This window comes from Xenia sp. Carnegie-2017, unplaced genomic scaffold (assembly GCF_021976095.1).
Source record: "Xenia sp. Carnegie-2017 unplaced genomic scaffold, XeniaSp_v1 HiC_scaffold_6, whole genome shotgun sequence".
Lineage (NCBI taxonomy): Eukaryota > Metazoa > Cnidaria > Anthozoa > Malacalcyonacea > Xeniidae > Xenia > Xenia sp. Carnegie-2017.
The window spans coordinates 12336187-12357877 of record NW_025813526.1 but is presented as its reverse complement, the minus strand read 5'-3'; the positions used below and the strand labels follow the sequence as shown (position 1 = coordinate 12357877).

Here is a 21691-nt window from a genome sequence, read left to right as displayed (position 1 = left end):
TGGGTGTTTATAAATGGTTTTTCATGGTGTTAATTTAGTGCGGTGGAAGGCGTTTTCATTTTCAACTGCTAGTGTATTTTGTTAAATATTTAATTTTAATCAATTTCAAAATCTCTTCGTTTCCACCTAATTTTTATTTATTCACTGTCGTTTTAACATAAACATATACAAAAGCGTTGTGCATGTTAGACCTATCTTCACGCGGATCGTGTGCTTGAAAAACGTAGAAAGTCCTGTAAAAACATCAATTAGAAATCTAGGCCTGCAAAACATGGAAAATTGCCTGCGGCTCTAGAACGTCCTTGGAAATGAAGATTTCGTGTTGTTTTGTTTTGGCAATACAGCCTAATATGCGTTATTATATATTTCATCATGAATTTCGTCGAAAAGATTCCTAGAATGACGATCTCAAAAGGACTATAAGTCCTACACTAGGAAGAACGGTAGAAAGCTTTAAACTATATGATATGCTTACCAATAAAATTGCAAAAACCTATTGATATTTAATGTTTAGGGCGTTAATAATTTTTAACAGAAATGTTTAACAAAATTTGAAACAATATGTATGTCGTTCTATAAATTACCAAAGATATTGCATTATATTCCCCAAATCTTTTAATCACAGGAAGAATTTTTTAATCGTTGATAGAATTTTTCCAGCACCCTAGTATATTCTAATTAAAAAGTTACTTTGATTCATCTATGAATTATAAACCACATAAACAAAGTAGGACGATTTTCATAATAAGCGTTTAAGGATCACCATGCAAATGGTCAGCTCAAGGAAGGATTGACGGTTTCAAACAATTCTCTGATTCTCCTATGACCGTTTCCGAAAATCGTCAAAAATGAAAAAATGTAGTTTTGATTAGGTAATTTTGACACATAGGTTTATAGAAGATTTCAGAACTTGTGAAAATAACCTTGTGACATAACTTTATAACATACAGTTTTTTTGACGCTGATTTTTGACTAAGGCAACAGAATTACTTTGGTGCGAAATCAATATAATAAAATTTGCCATGAAAGTCGAATTTAAAATCGGCACTGTATCACTTGGAGACGGAGATTTTTGTTTTTTTTAACACCATTAAAAACAATATTTTTTTAAAAAAAGTAGACCTATTGGCGATATTTTTTAAGCTAGTGTGAATAAATTATGTTATTTCAAATATTTTATTATTAACTGTACATAACTAGATGAAACCAGATTTTTTCCACGGAAAAGCCTTTTAAAAAGATATTTATTTACTTATAAATAAATATATTTAGAAACAGCACTGCGTATTTTATAATAGGTTTGAGGCAGGATAGTAAAGATAACGTTACCCGCGGAATGTTCTGTAGAAGTGTGCAAAGCACTTTACGAACATATGGTGACTAATCATGAGCTAATTAAATCCGATGTCAAAAACTACAATTGGCTTGCGACTATTATCAATGTATAGTAAATGTAAAATAGTTGTAGGACGTCTAGCATAATTACGTTCACACGAGAATATTCAAATGTATTCGACAACGAATGAATTTTTAAGTAGAAAATTTGAGTCCACTTCAAATATATTTGATGAAAGGCTCTTATAAAATATAAAACTTAAAGGAATATATCCTTTTTTACATTGAAAAATCAGCCAGAGTTTTCTATTGAAAAAAGTTTGAAGAAAGATAGTCTTTTTTGTGATATGTGAGTTGGAACGAGGTAGTTTTTATAATGTGTTTTAAGGACTAGTTCCATAGAAGCTTTATTTTTTGTTTTTTGGAAATGTTCATAAGACAATTAGCGTAGTATCATCAAATTTAAGACTTTTTGCTCATCATTATAGCTTATCTGCATGTATCAGGTTTACTTTATAAATGCACTATACATTCAATGTAGCATCTGATATTGAAGACCAGCTTGATTTTTGCCAATCCAAGTATTAAATACCCTTACGATTGGCCAAAATTTAAGAAATTTGTTAACAAGTTGTTTGTTACGAAAGACTTAACTATGCCACAAAAAGAGCCAGATACCTTGAAGAAAACAGATGGTAATGCAAAGATTGAAACAACGTACATTATTAAAATTAGATGAACATGACATAAAAGGATACATTCCTGTAACAAGTTCAAACTAAAATTAACTACATTATCTCATGGATGTATTTTTTTTATGTTTGTCAGGTATGAATAAAAACGTTTAATATATTTCCATTTCTTAAACTCAGAGTTTTTCAATATCGAATGCAATAGCAAATGCTTTTTGTATATATTTAAAGCAACAAAAAATTTGTTGTTATTCATGGAATTTAATGCCTGGTGGACACTGTTGCAAGACTCATACAACAAGCACGTAAAAATAGCACTTTAGACTGTTTTCCACCTTTAATTAGTTCATTAAACAGGAAAACTACATTTTGTCATATAATTTTTTATACAGCTAGCAATGAAACATAACAATATGCATTAATGATGAAAAATCATGCGAGTAAACTTTTTAATTTTACTCCTTTCAAGGAGTAAACAATTAAGGAATTAATATAAGGATTTAACAATTTATTATGTGAAATGTAATTATCTTAATATTCATATATTGTAAATTAGTTTTTTGGAATATAGACACGTTTCGGCATCTCACGATGCCATTTTCTTTTTAGAGAATAATTGCATATATAAAATAAATAGTTTAAGTAATATGATACTTGTTTGTAAATGTAGATCGTCCAGGTATAGTCCTGAGAAGGACTGTTTTTGTTGTTGTTGACTGACATTTCGACAACCTTAGCGGTAGTCATCTTCAGAGTCAAATGAAGATGACTGCCGCTAAGATGACTACTTCATTTGACTCTGAAGATGACTACAGCTAAGTTTGTCGAAACGTCAGTCAACAACAACAAAAACAGTCCTTCTCAGGACTATACAAACCTGGACGATCTACATTTACAAACATGTAACGATACTCCGGGGTTCAAACCATTTACTTTAATATGATACTGTACGAAAAACATAAATATATAAATATGGATATACTATGACAGCTGTTGAGTCATGCTCATAAACCACAGAAACATGTTAAGAAAATAGTATGTGCGTAGTTTGGTTTATCAAAATATCCGTTCCCACAAGGCTAACAGCCAAGGAACAGTTATTGACGTTGGTTAAATTTCCTTATGTACCACATATAGCTTAAATAGAGGAACTATTCCGATCAATAATATTTGTTATTTGTAATGGGCTATAAATACTGCTCTGTAAAATAATAAAAATCAGTTCGATCATTAAGTTCACTCGTGATTGCTACAAGAAGAGATATGGCAAGTAACTCGAACTCAACAACAACAATAAAAATAGGTACGCAAAAGGTACATGTGGGTAGCCACAAAATAGACAGCAAATAGTTTATGTACAATGTGCTAAACAAAGCAACAATAATCTTGCATTAGGGTTTTTTTAGCATAACTGTGGCGAAAGTTTTAAAGGTTACTTTGTTTCTATTTTATTCTAAGATAAAGCTTTGCTTGCTCATTGAAATGAAAAAATACAAAGCTTCCATATTTTTTTGTCTAATAATAGAATGATTTATAAATGATTCTATAAAATAATAAATTCATAAAATGAAGTCACTAAATAATTAAGTCACTAAATAATGAATAATGAATTCAATTACAATTATGATGAATAATAAATAATGAAGTCACTAAAATAATGAATTCATTTTTAACCAGACATTGAAAAGTCTGCAATATGTTTATTTTTTACACTTTTTTTAAGAAGCAAGCCATGGTATAAATGTGTACTTACCTATATTAGTTGCTGACAAAATGAACTTTCTCCAATCTGAGCTTGAATCGGGCATATAAGTCTCTTTTCAAAAAAATCATATCCACCCAACTGAATTTTGCTGTGTTGCATCAAAATGCAAACTTTACGTTAAAATTCTAATACCATTAAACATATTTTTACAGAAGTATTTAGTTCAATAAAACTACAACATTGTGCGTGGACATTTGATGTCCACATTAGTAATAAAGGAATAAACTGCATTACATTTGGACTTGATTAAAAGTATAAAGCAGACAAATGGCAATACGGAGAACTAAAAAAAACATTGTCTTAAACTCAAAATTACTTGCGATGGAAATTGTTTACTCATTCACCAGCATGCCTCACGTGAAACCTAACCTTATTCCCAGTCACATCAGCCTGATTATTGCTGAAAGTTTTCGTGATTGGTTCTCTAAGAGTATGCTGGTTGGTATTCGGAAAGCGTGCAAATATGAGCAATCATGTTTTATGTCAACAAAAGCGGCGTTTTCTATTTACCTTTCCTTTATAAGTGGCAGATCTATAAAGATGGTGAAATAAATTTAAAGACTTTTTCACAACGCTGCTAGTTAAGCAAATAGAATTTGCGCTAAATTATTGGAAATATACGTCCATTAATATAATCTTTTATACCATGGATCCGCTGCTGATTTCAATATAAGGCTTTGAGACAGGTAAAGTTGAGCGAGCAATATTTTAAATGTGATTATATTACATTTTCAATTTTCACTAAAATGCACGATTATGTTAACAATTACAAGCGAAATGCTTATGTATAAGCGCAATTGTACGACTTTTCTTTCGTCAACTTGTCTATTGTGATTGATCAAACAATTTTCAACGATTTGCTTGGTTTAAGCAAAGGTGACTCGATCGAAGTATACTAATCGGGTTCTTTCACACAATCCAAGACAATTTTTTTCAGATTAGGATTTTCCATTGCGGCTGCAACTCTTTCCTTGTCGTTGATCTGTTTGTTTACTGCAAGAAAAATGACAAAATCGTATGGATAACTACTACAAAAACGGAATGTGCGAATCATAAAAAATCTGGCCACCACTCAGTTCTTAGCAAAAAAATTGCGTCAAGAAGCTGAACACTCGACATTCGAAAATAATTTTTAGCAGTTTGATTGCGACGTGGGATTTGTCATAATGCTGAAAATTCATAGCAAATGGCATTGCAACGAAAGTATTTTGAGTTTCAATTGTAGGGTAATTTAAAATTAGTAAAAATAATTTTTGAGACCCTGTCGCGAGTAATTTTTTTGCAACAAAAAATTTCCTTCTTTTCGTTTTAGCTAACTATCACGAAAACATGTACACACAGCATATGTAAATAAACGTCCAAATGCTTTTGTTATTGCAAAAGTTAAACAAGCAGTTTACCAAATGAATTCTAGAATCACGAAATTCTGAAAATATTCTATTTTTACCATCATATCACACAAAAATAACTCAGAAGTCAATTTAAGTGAGGACAGCATTAGCTACTGCTGTTCTAATGCTGTCATGCATGAACTCAGATACTTGTTTGAAATGTAGCTAATCGAGGGTAACAAAAATTAAACATACTTTCCAGCTCGCTGTTGTGCGTTCCTTTCGTCAGTTCAATATCCAACTAAAACAAACATTAAGAAATTTAGAAAAACAGTTGTGTTAATGATTTATAAAAAGTCAAAAAGAAGATATCACGAGAAAAAAATTAAGGCACACAACGAGCAGTTACATTGAGTGGATGTCATTTTTAGCACATAGAAAATTGTTAACAAAAAATCCGATAGATTTCTTTACATTAATTCGTTTTTTTGTGATGACGAATAATATTGTTTTGTACATTCGTCGTCATCTCCGGAAAATGCCGTAAGCTAATAGCTACTTACTATGTATTCAGTATTTCGATTAAAAAAGTAAAACAACTCGTCTTTCATTCTGCCGATTGATCCAGAGCGAGTTTTTCGTGAGGAAACTCTAAATTTGGCGTGTTAAACGTAATTAAAGTGAATTTTATCATTAAGCTTGCTCGGTAAAGGTTTACGGACGGTAAAAGTGTACTGTGCGTAAGGTCAATCAGACATTGAAAACGAATCCAATACAATATACATATTATGGTATAAATATAATACGTTTGCTATGTGAAACTGTGAAGCGTCTGTTGGTGTTCAATGATCCAAGCAGAAGTTATATTCAATCAGCACAGAGTCGTCGGTGGCATATTCCTATTAAACTGTTTTCTTATTTTGAGAAATATTAACTAAAAATATCGTATCGCGTTTAAGTAAATTGACTTGTATATCGATTGTGTTACGTATTCAAGAGGAACGAAACACGAGCTTTATTCATAACTTATATTATCGAATTATCTTACTCTTCACAAACTTCATAAAAAACTAATAAATTAAAGTCAAGATACTAGTCAAATGCCGGCTCACAGGCGATAACGTATATCACAATTATATGTCGTTCAAGCGTGCGGTACAAGCAACCTATGTACTTAGTCGTTAGTACTATGTTATGTCTGGTATTTAGTCCAATTCGGTATTAATTGCATTTCTTATACACTGTTTGGTTCATTCATACAGACATTGCAGACGTTTGCAATAAACACAAACTCGTTGGAATATAGACTTTTCAAGATGTGATTAGCAAAAGGAAAAGTAATCAGCACGGCCCGTTGGCTAAAAATACAAGTGTCTAATGTCTGTATATATATAATAATATCAAGTACTTTCGGTTAGTACAATACAAGTGTCTATATATGTAGTATAATTCATGTCATAAACCTGTTGATTTATCGGTTGTATGAGCGACATCTCAGACTCTTCAGAAAACTGTCTTGAAACACAGCATTAGAAAAATGTTTTTCAGTGGAAAATAATCTTAAAAGTCGCGAGAGATCTAATTGACGTCACTTTCTTCATGCGAGAGTCGTGCGCCCAGTCACGTGACATTCAAGCTAAGCTAGAGCGTCGAAAAAAGCAGAAAGAATTAAACAAACACATGGGTCGTTGAAATGAAAAAAATTGAAATCGTGAATAAGTTTGACTTAAATAATATTAAATATGCAATCTTATTTGAACTATATTCATTAAATCTATTTCATTTACTAGCCATGCACTTGACGGGCTACGCACATGTACGCTTCGCGTACCTATTTTTCATATGTATAAAAAAAGGTGTATTTCCATCTGCCTATCGTTTTCCGCCGCGAGAGTCAAATTTGCCAATGACTACGACGAAGCCGAAAAAAACAATTGTCGCTTTCTCCATAAAATATCGCAGATTGTTTTAAAGTAAATGGTTTGAACCCGGGTGTATCGTTACATGTTTGTAGATGTAGATCGTCCAGGTCGGCATAGTCCTAAGAAGGACTGTTTTTGTTATTGTTGACTGACGTTATTTGATATAAATTTACAGTATTTAAACTTGTATTGAGGGTCTGTTTACATGAGGCCTACAAGAAGGGCTAGCCCTACTAAGCGAGATCTTGCCTGTTTGAGAGTTGAAAAATCGGAAATAAAGTGCTGAGCATCCAGCATTTTTGTTCCTGAAAAGCCAGGAAATACAATATGGCGTTATATGGAGAGAAGATAAATTTTCGGCTTTTTTGCTTGATTAGGGGCAAACAGCGATTGCTACAGTCAGAATTTGGTGGTTTATACTATTATGAATAACGAAATGATGAAAATCCCATCGCCATACCGTAAAATTTGTGAGAAATCTCAAAGGCTTCTTTTCCAGATGTGACCATAGTCACGTGACATAAAATCTAACCATTGGCATTAAGCTTATTAAAAAAGGGTTGTACATTTATTGGCTCATTTCATTGAAAATCAAGCACAAAGCACTTAAAATCTGGTGTAAATTACTTAAAATCTTACTTACTTACTTACTTACTTACTTACTTACTTACTTAAAATCTCGTATAAATTTATTGCAAACAATACTGCATATATGTAATTTTAGTGTAACTACGTTCATTCATGTATTTTATGTTATAACAATACGCTTGACAAGCTACTCAAATGTACGCTGACGTAGCTATTTTTATCAAATTTTCCCAATAAATTGCTTAGTAACTTATCATGCGTTTTTTATGCCTGGAAAGACTATTGTACAAAAAAACTCAAAAAACGGTTGAACAAATTGCTTTATTGCCTCAGGTTTCTCAAATTAAGTTGGTTGCTGCAGAAATCAAAAGTCTGGCAAGAGAAATATCACTGTACTTACTCAATCAAGAGAAAAAATATCGTTGTATTTATTCGAACGCAAAGAGCGTGTGTGTTAAAGGACAAAAACAACATGCATAACGGACAAACGAAGATATGATCTTCGCACTTACGGGAAAACATGAGCCCAAGAAATTGACCTGCTCTCCACTGTGTGACTTCATAGCTCAGTTGGTTAGAGCACTGCACCGGCACCGCAGAGGTCATTGGTTCGAATCCCGTTGAGTCATCTGAATTTTTCAGGTTCACGAGACAATTGCTTAAATTGTCCAGCAAAGTGCGAAGATCATGTCTTCATTTAATTTCAAACACCGCACTGCATATAACATTCTTTCATAGGACAAACAAAGTATTAATAAACTCATTCGATTTTTCGTTGCTTAGCTCTGTTCCTAAAAATTCAATCAAAATCTGTCAAGCTTCGTAGCTCATTTGCTCAGTTGCATGCTGTGCGATCGTAAAGCCCATACGGAAAAGATACCTTGACATTGGCCAACATTGATAGCTGCTTTTGAGTGAATGTATGGTTTGAAATTTAATTCATTGCTCACAGGAATAAATTTGTGTTAGTTGTGTCTACTCCTACTCGTAAGCATTATCTTAAAAGCAATTTTCTTTATAATGACACAATTTGTTTATGGAACATGGTGAAATCTCGTAGTGGTAGCACTACTCGTTATACAATCTAAAGCTGTCAAAAATCACAAAGAGAACTGCATAATTTGCAAATCAAAATAAAATAGATACTCGGTGAGTGCGTGAGTTATAAAATGTTGTTACTTTAATGAAAGAAAAATGGAAAAAATTTTTTTTAACAAAGCAGAGCACCATGTTAATTTTTTACCATGTATTTGAAAACTTAAGCGAAAAGTTTGAAAATTCATGATTACATAGAACATATATATTGTTGAGATAATAACACGCTGCCACTACATGTACTTGTTTTCCATGCTTCCTACAATTTTGATATTACACTTTCTACATTACATTCTACATCACACATAGGCATATTAGCGAAAACATTTAGTTTTTGCCTATGTACTTTTTGTTTTACTACTTTATCAAACATTGGTATCAACTGATTTGATTCATGTCTCCGAACAAACGCTGTTTGCAAAAAATAAAGAATGGTGCAAAGAAGCGGAAACACAAATGGCAAAGATATAGCATTTAAACTTTATAAAAAACATCTTAAAGCCGATAATCTAATTTTTGCCATGTTCACTACCCAAGGTTACGGCAGAGGCTCACTTTCGGCAATTCTCAGCGTGACCAAAAACTTCAAAGGAGTGTCGCTTCTGCTTAGTTAGCTATATATTCTGTGGTAATGAAATGCCCCACTTCTGGTCAAACAAATTTTTTAATATTACTTTTAAAAATGTGTTATCGTGCGCATTGAAGAGCAAAAATTGTTGTCTTACCAATGACATTATATTATTTGCATATAGTTTTCAAAATTAGCGCAGTTCTGTATCAGAAAAACTCAAATAAAGACAAATAACAATGGCAAAGTGTACTCTTTGGCGGCTGACAAATATTCGAGTTCTCGGAACATACCGTCATTTAAGCAGGTTTTTTTACGTCATAGTGTTTACTATCGATCAAGCAATCTTTCCCATACGACGAGTTATATGATTTTCTTGCTGACGCAAGCAAATCCTCAAAAACTGGCAGAGCACATTCTTTACGCACAATAATTTGTTGCTTTTTTTTTTAGTGTCACTTCGTCCATTCATGTTACATTAATCATTATAGTTTGGGTTATAATTAAAGTCGATGCCAACGGGAACCAGAACAAACACAGAGAGAATTTATGGGAAACAAAAACTCGCGAGGTGAACAAACTGTACCCTGAAATTTTGTCTGCGAGAGCGCTTTTTCAAAATGGCCGCCATTTCGAAATTTCATTTAGTAAGTTGGCCATAGTAATTGAATAATACATTAATTTTGCACAAGAGATATCATATGAAAGGAAAGACAATTTCGCAAAAGACGTTGGATTTGCTGGCAATCTTGACAGGGTTTTCATGTAAAAACGATAGCCAAGAACTGAATTCATCTTATTTACCAACATCTTATACTGCTGGAGGATTGAACGTTCTAAACAACTTCCCCCTGGGTGTAATGAATGAATTGTATGTGTACTACCCAGTTAAAATTTTGGAACGTGCTTGGGAAAAACGGCTGTGTGGCTTTTCTAGACTAGTATTTTACAGTAGGAAACGAATGTCTTAAGTAAACATGCTTACTTCAGAGAATTTTCGCACAGGGGCACTTTCTTCAAAATGTCTGTCTAAATTCCTACATGAAGTTTATAATGGATCGTATACAAGTTTTTTATCAGGCCATATTTGATCTTTTTCATGCTTTTCATTAGAGTTGTACACATTTAATTTACAATTCCAGCAACTACATGACTACAAAGAGGTCCAAAATGAGGGGCGGGCGTATTCTAAATGGCCTCAAAAATCCCATTTTAAGTTTTTATTTAAATCCCGTTAAATACAGGCGTAATATATGGTTCATTGTACATGAGGCCGATTTAATCCCGTTTGGAATAAGTTTAAAAAAAACATTTTAAAATATTTCGAAACTACATTGAAACGTAGTTTATAAAAAAGATATGAAATGAGGGCACTTTTCCAAATTTTCGCCAAAGATTAACAGAAAATGTGTGTAATGTATGAAACAATATTTTCTTCCAAAAACTGTCAACGAAATGATCCATATTATTTGCAGATTTAAAACATATCGCAGACGTGCATCACCATAAACGAACAAACACAAACATAGAAATAAACAATGCAAAACTCAAGAAAAAGCACCTTGTATTTCCACGTTAACGCTTCTTTTAATTTCGCTTGAACACACAATCCTAAAGAAGCAAACAATAAAATGAAGCAAGTGCATGGTAAATATCCATGGTAACTCATTCTGCGTACGAAGTTTATAGTGCAAATTTCCCAGTCTCGAATACAAAAAGTATTGAAATGCAAGAAAACTTCGTTATTTTATTTAACAGCAAATTAATGTTTAATTGGCTTCCCCTTAGGCTTTGTTTGCAAGCATAAGAATTAAATCGCTTTCACAACATCATTGGACTATCAAATTTTTTTTGCTTATTTCGTGTTGAAGATTGTCAATATATGAGCAATACTTCAATCAACCTGCAGTGAGATAATAATTTTTTACTTAAAAAGATTAGTGACATTTTTTTAGATTTCAGCCTTTCGAGACATGCTGACAGTTATCCAAAACTCAAAAAGTGTTTTCACAGTTCTTGAGACCTCGTGATGGTTTTTAATATCTTTAACATATATGCATTGAGAAAGACTGGTGAAGAAGACACTGGTATTGTATAGTCTAGTTTTATAAAAAAAACCATTTCTACTAATTTCCAAAATAAATCATTACAATTTAACATAGATGTCTCGTGAGCATACCAACGTTCAGATGTAGTTGAACACGGTAAATCACAGCAACATCAGTCAAGCAAGAATAAACTAGAAGTACATTTACATTTCAAAAAGCTAACTTCATACTAGAAATCTATCTTTTCACAGAAAAAGAATTCGATGCAGGGACAGTTGAGCAACGAACTACATTCATAAAATAACTACACGCGATTCCAATAAATTATCAAACAAATTTGTTGATTGCGATAATTTAATGAAAGATTAGAATTTAGCAAATGCGACTATGATCAAATACAGTCACATAAATAAAATGGGGGGGGAGGGGTCATCACAACTTTGAACGGTCTCCAATATTTCTCAAAGGCCATTGCTTTTGCAATCGACTTGCCCTTACACGTGGTTATGCAAATGAATACGTGTCATAGCTACGTATACAACCACAAGATCCTTCTTCTCTTATGGGCCTTCTTTAAGAATTTTTATACAAGAGGACAGCTGATACTCAAAGAGAGAAAAAAGTAGTCAAAAATAACAAAAAACAATTTAAAACAAGGACGTAGTTTATAGAAATAGCAATTAGTGGAATATTTGAACATCTTGAAGCAGAGTGTCCGACATTAAGTGTCATAGGAGAGAATGGTGATGCAACAAAGGGTTTAAAGCTCGTAATGTTTCATCAGAAAGTATTGCTCCTGCAATGTAAAGTTTGGACAAATTGAATGTTATTGGGAATAAAGAAACCACTAGAAGACTTGAAAAAAGATTTTCCCGATTTCGCCTTCGAAAATCGACAGATTTCAACAAGTAGAAATTCACAAACCTCACTCAGAAATATATGAAACCATTGAAAAAGAACACTTCTAGTCGTCTTGAAAACATCTTGGCCGTTCATTCAGCCTTCAAATTCTTTGACCTTATTACAGTTCCTGAGAGATAAGATCCAGAGTTTTAAGGAACAAGGTGTTATCCACTTTGGAAAACTGGAATATTACATCTGTGTGGGCAGAGAGAAAAAAAAAGGAATGAAGGAAGACTTTCTGTGCAAAATGGCAGAAAAATAGATTACTTTAAGGTTCGTACGTGCGTGGGTACGATTTTTATGCTCGAGATGAAAACAATTGAAAACAAAAGGAATCTTTTTATCATAGAAGTATTTCATTGTAGATTACAGTGAAATTTGTCGCTGAAAGGATAGTCTCATTTGCATAAAACGATATCTTTTTCTTTCAAATGGAAACGTAAAAAATGCTCTTTAAGATATTTATTAAGTTTTTTTGATGGGAATCTTCTTGATACCGAGGAATTCATGTTTTCACGTAGAAATTACTAAATAAATCGAATGTCCAGCAGTTTTCTAATCATTTTCCTGGCATTTGAACTTATTAATTCCCTACTGACAGTGTTATGTGCCTCATAAAAAGGTTTGATGAATGAAACCAAAAAGATTACTTTTATTTTCTTTAATTTTAATGCTGTTCACCATTGGCAGTAAAAGTCAATTAGCATTTTTTCACTACTGAAAAAAATTGGAATTTCCAATCAGAATCCAGGAACGATGTTTTTCACAAATGAAAAAAGCCGTATCTCCAATCAGATCCTCAGAAATTTCGGGCACATGATTTTTATTGCACTACCTCATTGCGCGCACAAATTTCAAAACTCGTGTAATATATTCAAGTACGTATATACTCCTGAAATTGAAGATTGAAACACCGAATAACAATTGAGGAACAACTTCATTTAAATAGCTAAAGATGAGAATGAAAAATGACAATCCGAGTGTTCTATTACACATCATTATAAACGGCCCAGAAGTACGTAGCCCTGAGCGGATGACAAATCTCAGTAGTACACCCAAGTACTGGGAAGTTTAGAAGGAATTGCAATCTGATTAAAATTATTTCCCACGTCAACATTGCCTACTTAAGTCTACCAATCTACGCAACCTCCCCTCCCCCTCCTCTAATAGATGCTGCTGCTTGCTCTGTCGTCTGCGTTCCTTAATGTGAATTCTACGTACTTTCAAAGATAATGAACCCTCTAATTAAAATAAATTAGCATGCAAATGAGGCGTTTACATCAAGGATAATAACTTTTTATCGTGGCGATGCGACCATTGTAAAATTGTCAAACTTCTCAAATTTTCAGTAAATTTCCATTTTATAATTCATCAAATGATAATATAATATCCGCTGATTGGCAAAACCGTTTAATTAAAAGCAATGTTAGCGATATTAAATCAAAAAAAGATCTTACCAATGAGGGTTGCCAAAGAGCAATGAGGGACAGTTGGAGTAAAGTTAACCTTGACTAAATACTCGTCATAACCACTCTTTTGAACATGTATCATGCTTTCAGCAATGACATCAAGTTCTCCCAAAGTTTGATCTTTTTCAGGATCCTAGAAAAACAAAAGCATGAGTATTTCAACACTGGGTAGATATTTTAGTAAGGCCAGAATGTCAGTAAAAGCAAAAAGTCAAGAGGCAATAAACTTTGGGTGTCCAATTTAATAGCATTTACTTAGTTGTTTATTTCTTAAAATAAAATATAAAATCAACTGGGTTATTTGATGCATATATTACTCATAAGTGTTTTAAGATTTGGGGTAATGTTTGTAAAATAATCAACTAAATCATGCACAAGACCAACTTGAAATCTAACATGCTTTTAATTTACATTATTCGTCAATATTCTAATTAATTTTGAAATTAAAACAATGATTTTCAGATTTATATATGAAGAGCAACATTTAGTAAAGCTAGCCAAGTCTTTTACTACTAGATACAACAATGCAAAGTTTTCAGGAAAATTTTTGTATAATTCTTCAAAAAATTTGTTCCATTCATTGCTTTTCCAGTGATTAAACAAAAATATTGGCTTGGTAGGAGTAAAAGAGCCAACTGGCTTTTAAACAGCTACTAAACAGCACAAAATATCACTTACTCGAATATCCCTTAACAGATCTAGAAAAAAAAAATAGATGTTGAGATATCAAAAATAGATCTGAAAAAACTGAAAAAAATATATAAAAATTATGTAAATAACAATTAATGAATGAAACATTGCTGATCTAGCCAATTATTTTACAAAACAAGTAGTTTTCAGTTTTACAATTAAGTTGTCAATTTTACATCATTTACGCGCACAGAAATTTCACCAAACAAACAGACGCTTTGGAAGCTAGGAAGAGTTGTGGGTGTTCCATATTCGCACATTCACAACGCAAGAAACTTAGAATAGAAATGAACTTGTTTCATTTTACTTATTTTGAATCTGTTTTTCTTCTTTTTTGTGCAAACATTACAAATGACTTCCAAATTTCCTCAATGTCCATTTAAAATTTCCATGTTCTTGGATTCAGTTCAATAATATGAAAACTTTGTACATCTATCATAAACGTTCAAGTGAGAAGCTTAACTTGTGGGTGTCCTTTCTATAAGATATGTACACACTGCGAAAATTGTGGATGTTTGGATACCCAGACACCCACAGCTTCCCAAGCCCCTGCAAACAAATATGCTTAACACACAAAGAAAAGTTCTCTTTTATGGTCAATTAATGTTCACCATGGCTAGATACACACTTAGAAATATATCTTATTGTTAAGTACATGCAAATTTACTTTTTAAAACTGAACAGCAATTCAAACCTTTACAGTGATAAAAAAGCATTTACATTGACAGTTTTTGCACATTGGATTTATTCTAATAATATGCAAAAGCCTATTAATTTGTGTAGATGTGCAAACTTTCAAATACATCACATGTATAAAGCATTGATATTTTTTTGTCAAACTGAGAACAATAATTACTCAGCTAATTAATATTATATTTGCTAAAGAATATACCTTATTGTGTACCGTATGCCAAAAAGACATTACATATACAGTGTTCTTACATCATGCAGCATAACTTAAATCTACTGATAAGTAACTTGCTGCTTTTCTTCATACTAATACTTTTAATGATGGGCATGGGCATATTGGTAATAAAGGAGGGGTCATGTATTCATATATGCATGTAGCATGTTGAAAACTTCAAAGAAATTTAACATTGAATATCATTGTTACATGAATACGTGCCCCACTCAACAAATTATCAATCTTCCTACCTCCATGCTTTAAACATACATTGGATGTAACATAAACTACTGAATTGATGTGCTCAATCTTTGTGAAACTGTTTTGAGTAAGTGATCAATTTTAATATGGCATGTCAAAGTTATGACTGCTTGTAAATATGCAACACAAGTAGAAAAATTGCAACTTTACATAGGTTTATGCAAGCACATCTTGTAAATATAGTAGTAATCATGTATTTATAACTTGATTAAGTGATCAATCATTTGTTTTGTAAATATGCAACACAAGTAGAAAAATTGCAACTTTACAAGGTTTATGCAAGCACATCTTGTAAATATAGTAGTAATCATGTATTTATAACTTGAGTTAGTTAATCACTTGTTTTGAGTAAGTGATCAATTTTAATATGGCATGTCAAAGTTATGACTGCTTGTAAATATGCAACACAAGTAGAAAAATTGCAACTTTACATAGGTTTATGCAAGCACATCTTGTAAATATAGTAGTAATCATGTATTTATAACTTGTTGGTATACAAACCAGCCACTTGAATTAATTTGCCTTTTGTGATTGTTTAGGACAAGGAATGAATCGGTGTAATAAATGAATCACAAATACTGTCTTAATTGGAAAGGTTTTAGATTTATTTCATTCAAAAAATAATAAATGAGTGGCATTGAGACTGCTACATATAAGAATACAATGTCCATTCACAAAAAAGCATTTTCTAATGGAGAAAAACGAACTTTAAAAATATCTGATGAAATAAAACAGCATTGAGTAAAAAACCAAGTATACGCGATTCACTTATCAGGGAACTTTCTTCAAACATAACGAACGAAATGATGTCTTAATGCTTATAGACAATACATCAGTTATGATAAATATTAGCAAAATAAGAAAAAAATGATTAATACCAAATACTTCTAATATTTTCTCTTCGTCCAAGTCTGACTTGTGTAAATCAGATAAGATTTTAGGCTCTCTTTCTTGAGAATCCATCCAAATAGTTCAATTGATAAGGATTGTGAATATCGTTTACAAATTAGTGTCATTAAAATTATATATATTAGGTAGGAATACTTAATTGTGGTACGCAATACGTCATGTAATGAGGATATAAAAGAGAAAAATACGATATTTCAGGTGGATTAGTAGCAGTCACATGGCGTGTCTAAAATAAAAGTTAAAGCCAATTTCCATTACAGTCGCTTAGGTGACTTCTACATTTGGGACAGCGCATGAGTCACATAGTGTGGATTGTATTGTAGAGCCACCATAGTGCTCAAACCTATAAAGGTGAGCTTTGCATATCGCCAACACGGTGAACGTCTTATTATTACACTCTACACAATCCGAGAGTTCTTAAACTGCGCACGCACAGTGAGCGAAATATACAAATTGTATATCAGGAAATTTTAAATGTGGTGATTCTCCGTATAAAACAGTGCTCCATGGCAGATTTTCCATAACATTCACTAAAGACGAAGAGCACAACAAACAACTAAATTTTATCGACATCCTACTGACCAGAACAGATGACGGTCCACTACACACAAGTATACCACAAAACTACCCACACAGACCAAATGCTTGATTTCAATAGCAATCACCCAACACAACACAAAATAAGCTGCATACCAACACTTTTTAACAGAATCAACACCAATTATAACACCGAAGAAGCTAAGAAAACAGAACGCAACTACTTATACTCCCCAATCATAAAAAACAATTGCTCAAGAAACTTTATAAACAAAATTATAAACAGAATACAAAACAAAACACGAACCAACAAAAGTAACTAGAAACTCGACGAAATAGTAAAAACCATCACATTACCATACATAAACGGAACATCAGAAATGACTGCCAGACTTCTTCGACTATTCAATATTATCGTCGCCCACAAACTTACACAAAAACTGAAATCATATTTCACCACACATAAAGACAAAGCAACATTCCATGATACAACTGAGGCGATCAACATGATACCATGCAAATATTGCTCAAAACAAAACATATGACAAACAAAAAAATTCGAAACAAGACTCACAGAACACAAAAACGCCATAAAATGACGAGACCCAAACTCACTACCGGCAGAGCAAAACAACGCAAATAATCACACATTCGACTGGACAAAAACTAAAGTTCTCGGACGCGCACAAACAAAACACGCACACGAATTCAAAAAAAGCTTGGTACAATAAAGACAACGCCACAATAAACAGACATATCGACATACCCATCACATATTCACAACTAAAAAAAAGACAAAAGAACTACAAACAACACCAAAACTACAACATTACACTATAATAATATCAACACCAATCACATCCACAATGCACCAAAACCCATGGCAACGCATTTCACCCCATCCAATCACATTAATGTACCAGGTAATCCAATTAGACGTTCTATAAGCGTGTACAAGCTAAAAGCAACTGTAAAAAGATAAATTCCTTATTCTGATGAAGGCTCGAAACATCGAGTCGAAAGCTCAATAAAAAATAAGAGTTTGGACAATTATATATATGCTAAAATGGTCGAAAGAGACATATAAAACTAATAGGAACCAAAAAGTTAAAAATAAGCATAATCCGTAAAAGGGCATCTTGTAACCTCAAATAGTGCAACTTAGTGTAACTCATAATGTAACCCCAAAGTTATAAAAGAAACAATTACGCTACAATATTTGGTTTTTATTTAAAAAACATCATCAGAAAGAATGACATATTTACAAGTTGCCAGTTACTTGCACATATAAATACATATAATATAAAACAAATTCCGAAGAAACAAGACATCTTGAGATTGAAAATATGAATCAAAACAAGACGAGAAGTAAACTGTAAATTTTCGACTTTATTTCAAAGTCATGCTCAGACAGAAATTATCCTCAGACAGACTTTGAAATAAAGTCGAAAATTTACAGTTTACTTCTCGTCTTGTTTTGATTCATATTTTGCAATCTCAAGATGTCTTGTTTCTTCGGAATTTGTTTTATATTATACTTTTTTAAATTGTCGGCTGGTCATGGTATATATATACATAGTTTGTATATATATATACAGGTGTTCGGTTACAATACGAGAAAATTTAGGGGTTGTTTGCATGAGCCCGGGTAGCCGGGATTCAGTGAAGCGTTAAATGATTTTGGCAAATTGAAAAGATTTAATACTTATCATCCGATGAATGTTCTTCAGCACTTACACAATATTCTGATTTTATAACTATACGCATAACATTCAAAATCAAACAACAAATTTGGCCTTATTTGAGAATTACAACAGGCATTACTTGCAGCGCTTAACAACAGTTTTAATTTTTACACTTGAAGTTTCGACTCTTTTCAACGTGCCGAAATGATTTTACGCCTCACTGAATCCCGGTTAGCCGGGATCATGCAAACAGCCCTTATTGACTGTATTTACGATTGTTAATTATCGAAACCCAAATGTTGTTCAAATTGTTGCTATAAGTTTAGAGAAACGTGCGAAATCCTTGCTAGTTTAATTCTATACTTGATCCCAAATTCAGTTAGCAATAACTCTAAAACATGAAATTTTTAAAAAATGTGTGCGTGAATTGTCGTGTATGACAACATAAGTTTTCAATATTTCATGCTAGAGATTACGATAAGATCTTCATTTTCAATGCGAGAACTGAATTTTAAATTTTTAAAATTTTGGGGATAGTCTTTAGAATTTATTTTCACCCTGACAGTTGAAATGCCAAGGCCCTTATATTGGAGTATTGGAGACACTTAGTTAAGCCTGGTCCTTCAAACTCTAAGGGAAGGTTGTCTTAAAAAATAGTAACCACGAGGTTGATAAATGATAACTTAATCAGCCGAATTTATAATTAATTTATTAATGCAAATTGTATTTTGTTTTACAATTATGTACAGGGTGTATCAAAAAATTACAATTCAAATTTGGGGTTCAATAACACAGAATATATTTGAAAAAGTCGTTTGTAACTTCATTCGTATTGTATACATATTTTCAGTTTTGGCTGAGCCATTTTTTAGCGACTGATCAATACAACGCACAGTCTCATCGCAATATTACAAACTAGAGTACCTCAGCATTTTCTCATGTATAAACAGCTTCTAAAAGATTATAGCTTCAGGACGATATTATACAGACCCTATCAAGTGAGAGTAATTTCATTATAACATTATGTAAATCGTTGAACAGAACTATTGAACATGAACATCTACACAACAACTTATAAGAAAGAATTATCTCTCATACACCCAGCGAATTAGCTTTGTTATGGGAAGTAATATATCAACTAAACAGGTGACAGAAAATATTTGTTGACGAATGACGAGTTATTTTGCAGTGTCTTCAAGAAATGGTGTTAATTAATCCTCAATATTCAAGTTACGGAAACATTCTATCTGGATAAGACAACAAAAACATTTTACCTTAAAAACCATAGCTAAATGGCTCGCCTTGTTGTGGTGTTAAGTTGTTCAATCGATGCTTTTGTCTTCCCCCAACTTTTGCACATTGGAATATTGAATATAATGGTCATACTCTAGTACAACCTCTCGAGGCACCATCAAATTTCAAAATTTAGACGGTCTACTACCCCTGAAACAACAACATTTACCCAACCAGTTGAAGTTTAAATAACCCTTAAAATCTATGAAAAAGACGTTTTTAAACGTTTATATGTTTAAAAAACTGTAATCAATGTAAACGTTAAATATAATTGGTACGACTTGAAGTAATTCACTGTCACTGGTTAAGATTACAAACAATTATCTATGTTTTGTTTAACTGCATAAAGACCATACAAACTATGTAACTTTTATGACGCAAAAAGCAAATTAACAATAAAATACAAATTAAAAAATAAATAAATGATAGTTTGCCTAAACTGAAGTTAATTTATTAGGTGGTTTTACATAAAAAATACACTAACATTAATGAAATAAATAAACTGTCATACTATTATAAAGATGAATGTCACGTTGTGACTGGAACATAAGTAGGAGAGTTCACACTAAGCCAAATTCTTTGCACGTAGAATAAATTAATTTACAAGTCATTATGTACGAATTGTTCTTGAGTTTCTTATAATTTAATCTTCCATGACATAAAAAGAAATCCCCGAATCTTTGGAAGAATAGGCCCGGGTAGCAAAATCATTAGTCTCCCAATGCTGTCTTGACTTCGCTCTTCCAAAAACGAAATTTATCTTTGTGTATCAACCCTCCCGAGGACTCGAAAACACAATTTTGTTTACAATTTCGGGATCGGCCTTCGATTTACGACAATATTTTGCTAGGCAGATTACAAAGAAAGCTTCCTCGGCGAACAATCGGTGATATCTGCTTTGGCAGATAATAAATATTGAAATAAATGATGAATTGTAAAGATAGTGTGTTTTGTAATGTTTTGAATGTACACGAAATAAAAACACGAATCTCACAAACAAAGAAAATTACTCGCGGGATTAAGTTCTAATCAGGCCTTTCAAAAGCAGCATGACCAGATGACGTAAAACGTCGCGTTTTAGCATGCTCATCTGCTGTATTCCAATCAGATTACAAAAAATTTTTCTATAAATATATTACTTGTCGTGCTGATTTTTAAAATAATGACCACGTTGCACTTATAAACGAAAAATAAGTTCTAGTTTAGGCTGTTGCCTGGATGCAAGATAAAACTTTAATAAGACGCAAAATTCAATATATCAATTGATTTTCGTCCCAAATTTTTATATATGACTTAAGTAATCTCTAAGAAACAATCAGTCATCAGAATCTACAATGACTCCAACAAAAATAAAATTTGTTTTGTAGAAAATTTTACTCATGCTGAGCATGACCAGCATGACCGCTACCCACGCCTGTGAGTATTTTAAATTAGCATAATATTATCGTAAATATCATTATACAAAGTGTACTAAAAAAATGACTAGTTTAGTTTTTTCTATTTAATTGTCTTTTTTTAAAACTTATCAAATGTTTTTATTTGCTCTTAACTCACATTTGTAGATAATTGAAGAGATCATAAAAAAATGATGATATTAAAAACAAAAAAATACAAAATAACCTTAGATTAGAACATAGCCAAAGCCACTCAGCCAATCAGCATCCAGTATTTGATATTCTTTATCTCATAGTACTTA

General features: G+C 32.3%; 1 protein-coding gene across 1 annotated transcript; it reads right to left on the bottom strand.

Annotated features, from left to right (window-relative positions):
* Positions 1–3933: 3933 nt before the first annotated feature.
* LOC124458131 (cytosolic iron-sulfur assembly component 2A-like) lies at positions 3934–16605 on the bottom strand. Its single transcript, XM_047008214.1, has 6 exons — positions 16450–16605; positions 14395–14414; positions 13705–13849; positions 10858–10907; positions 5379–5424; positions 3934–4785 (listed from the first exon to the last, which is right to left on the bottom strand). Exons 1-6 carry the CDS (start codon positions 16532–16534, stop codon positions 4688–4690), a joined length of 444 nt encoding a protein of 147 aa, XP_046864170.1. The 5' UTR covers positions 16535–16605; the 3' UTR covers positions 3934–4687.
* Positions 16606–21691: the final 5086 nt, after the last annotated feature.

Bases quoted from the DNA above. Each gene is read 5' to 3' on its own strand.
- LOC124458131 (XM_047008214.1), bottom strand. From the start codon at position 16,534: ATGGATTCTCAAGAAAGAGAGCCTAAAATCTTATCTGATTTACACAAG. The intron at 5,425-10,857 runs GTGCTTTTTCTT...TGTTTGTTTTAG, and splicing joins CGTTAACGTGGAAATACAAG to TTGGATATTGAACTGACGAA. The intron at 4,786-5,378 runs GTATGTTTAATT...TTTTTCTTGCAG, and splicing joins GCACAACAGCGAGCTGGAAA to TAAACAAACAGATCAACGAC.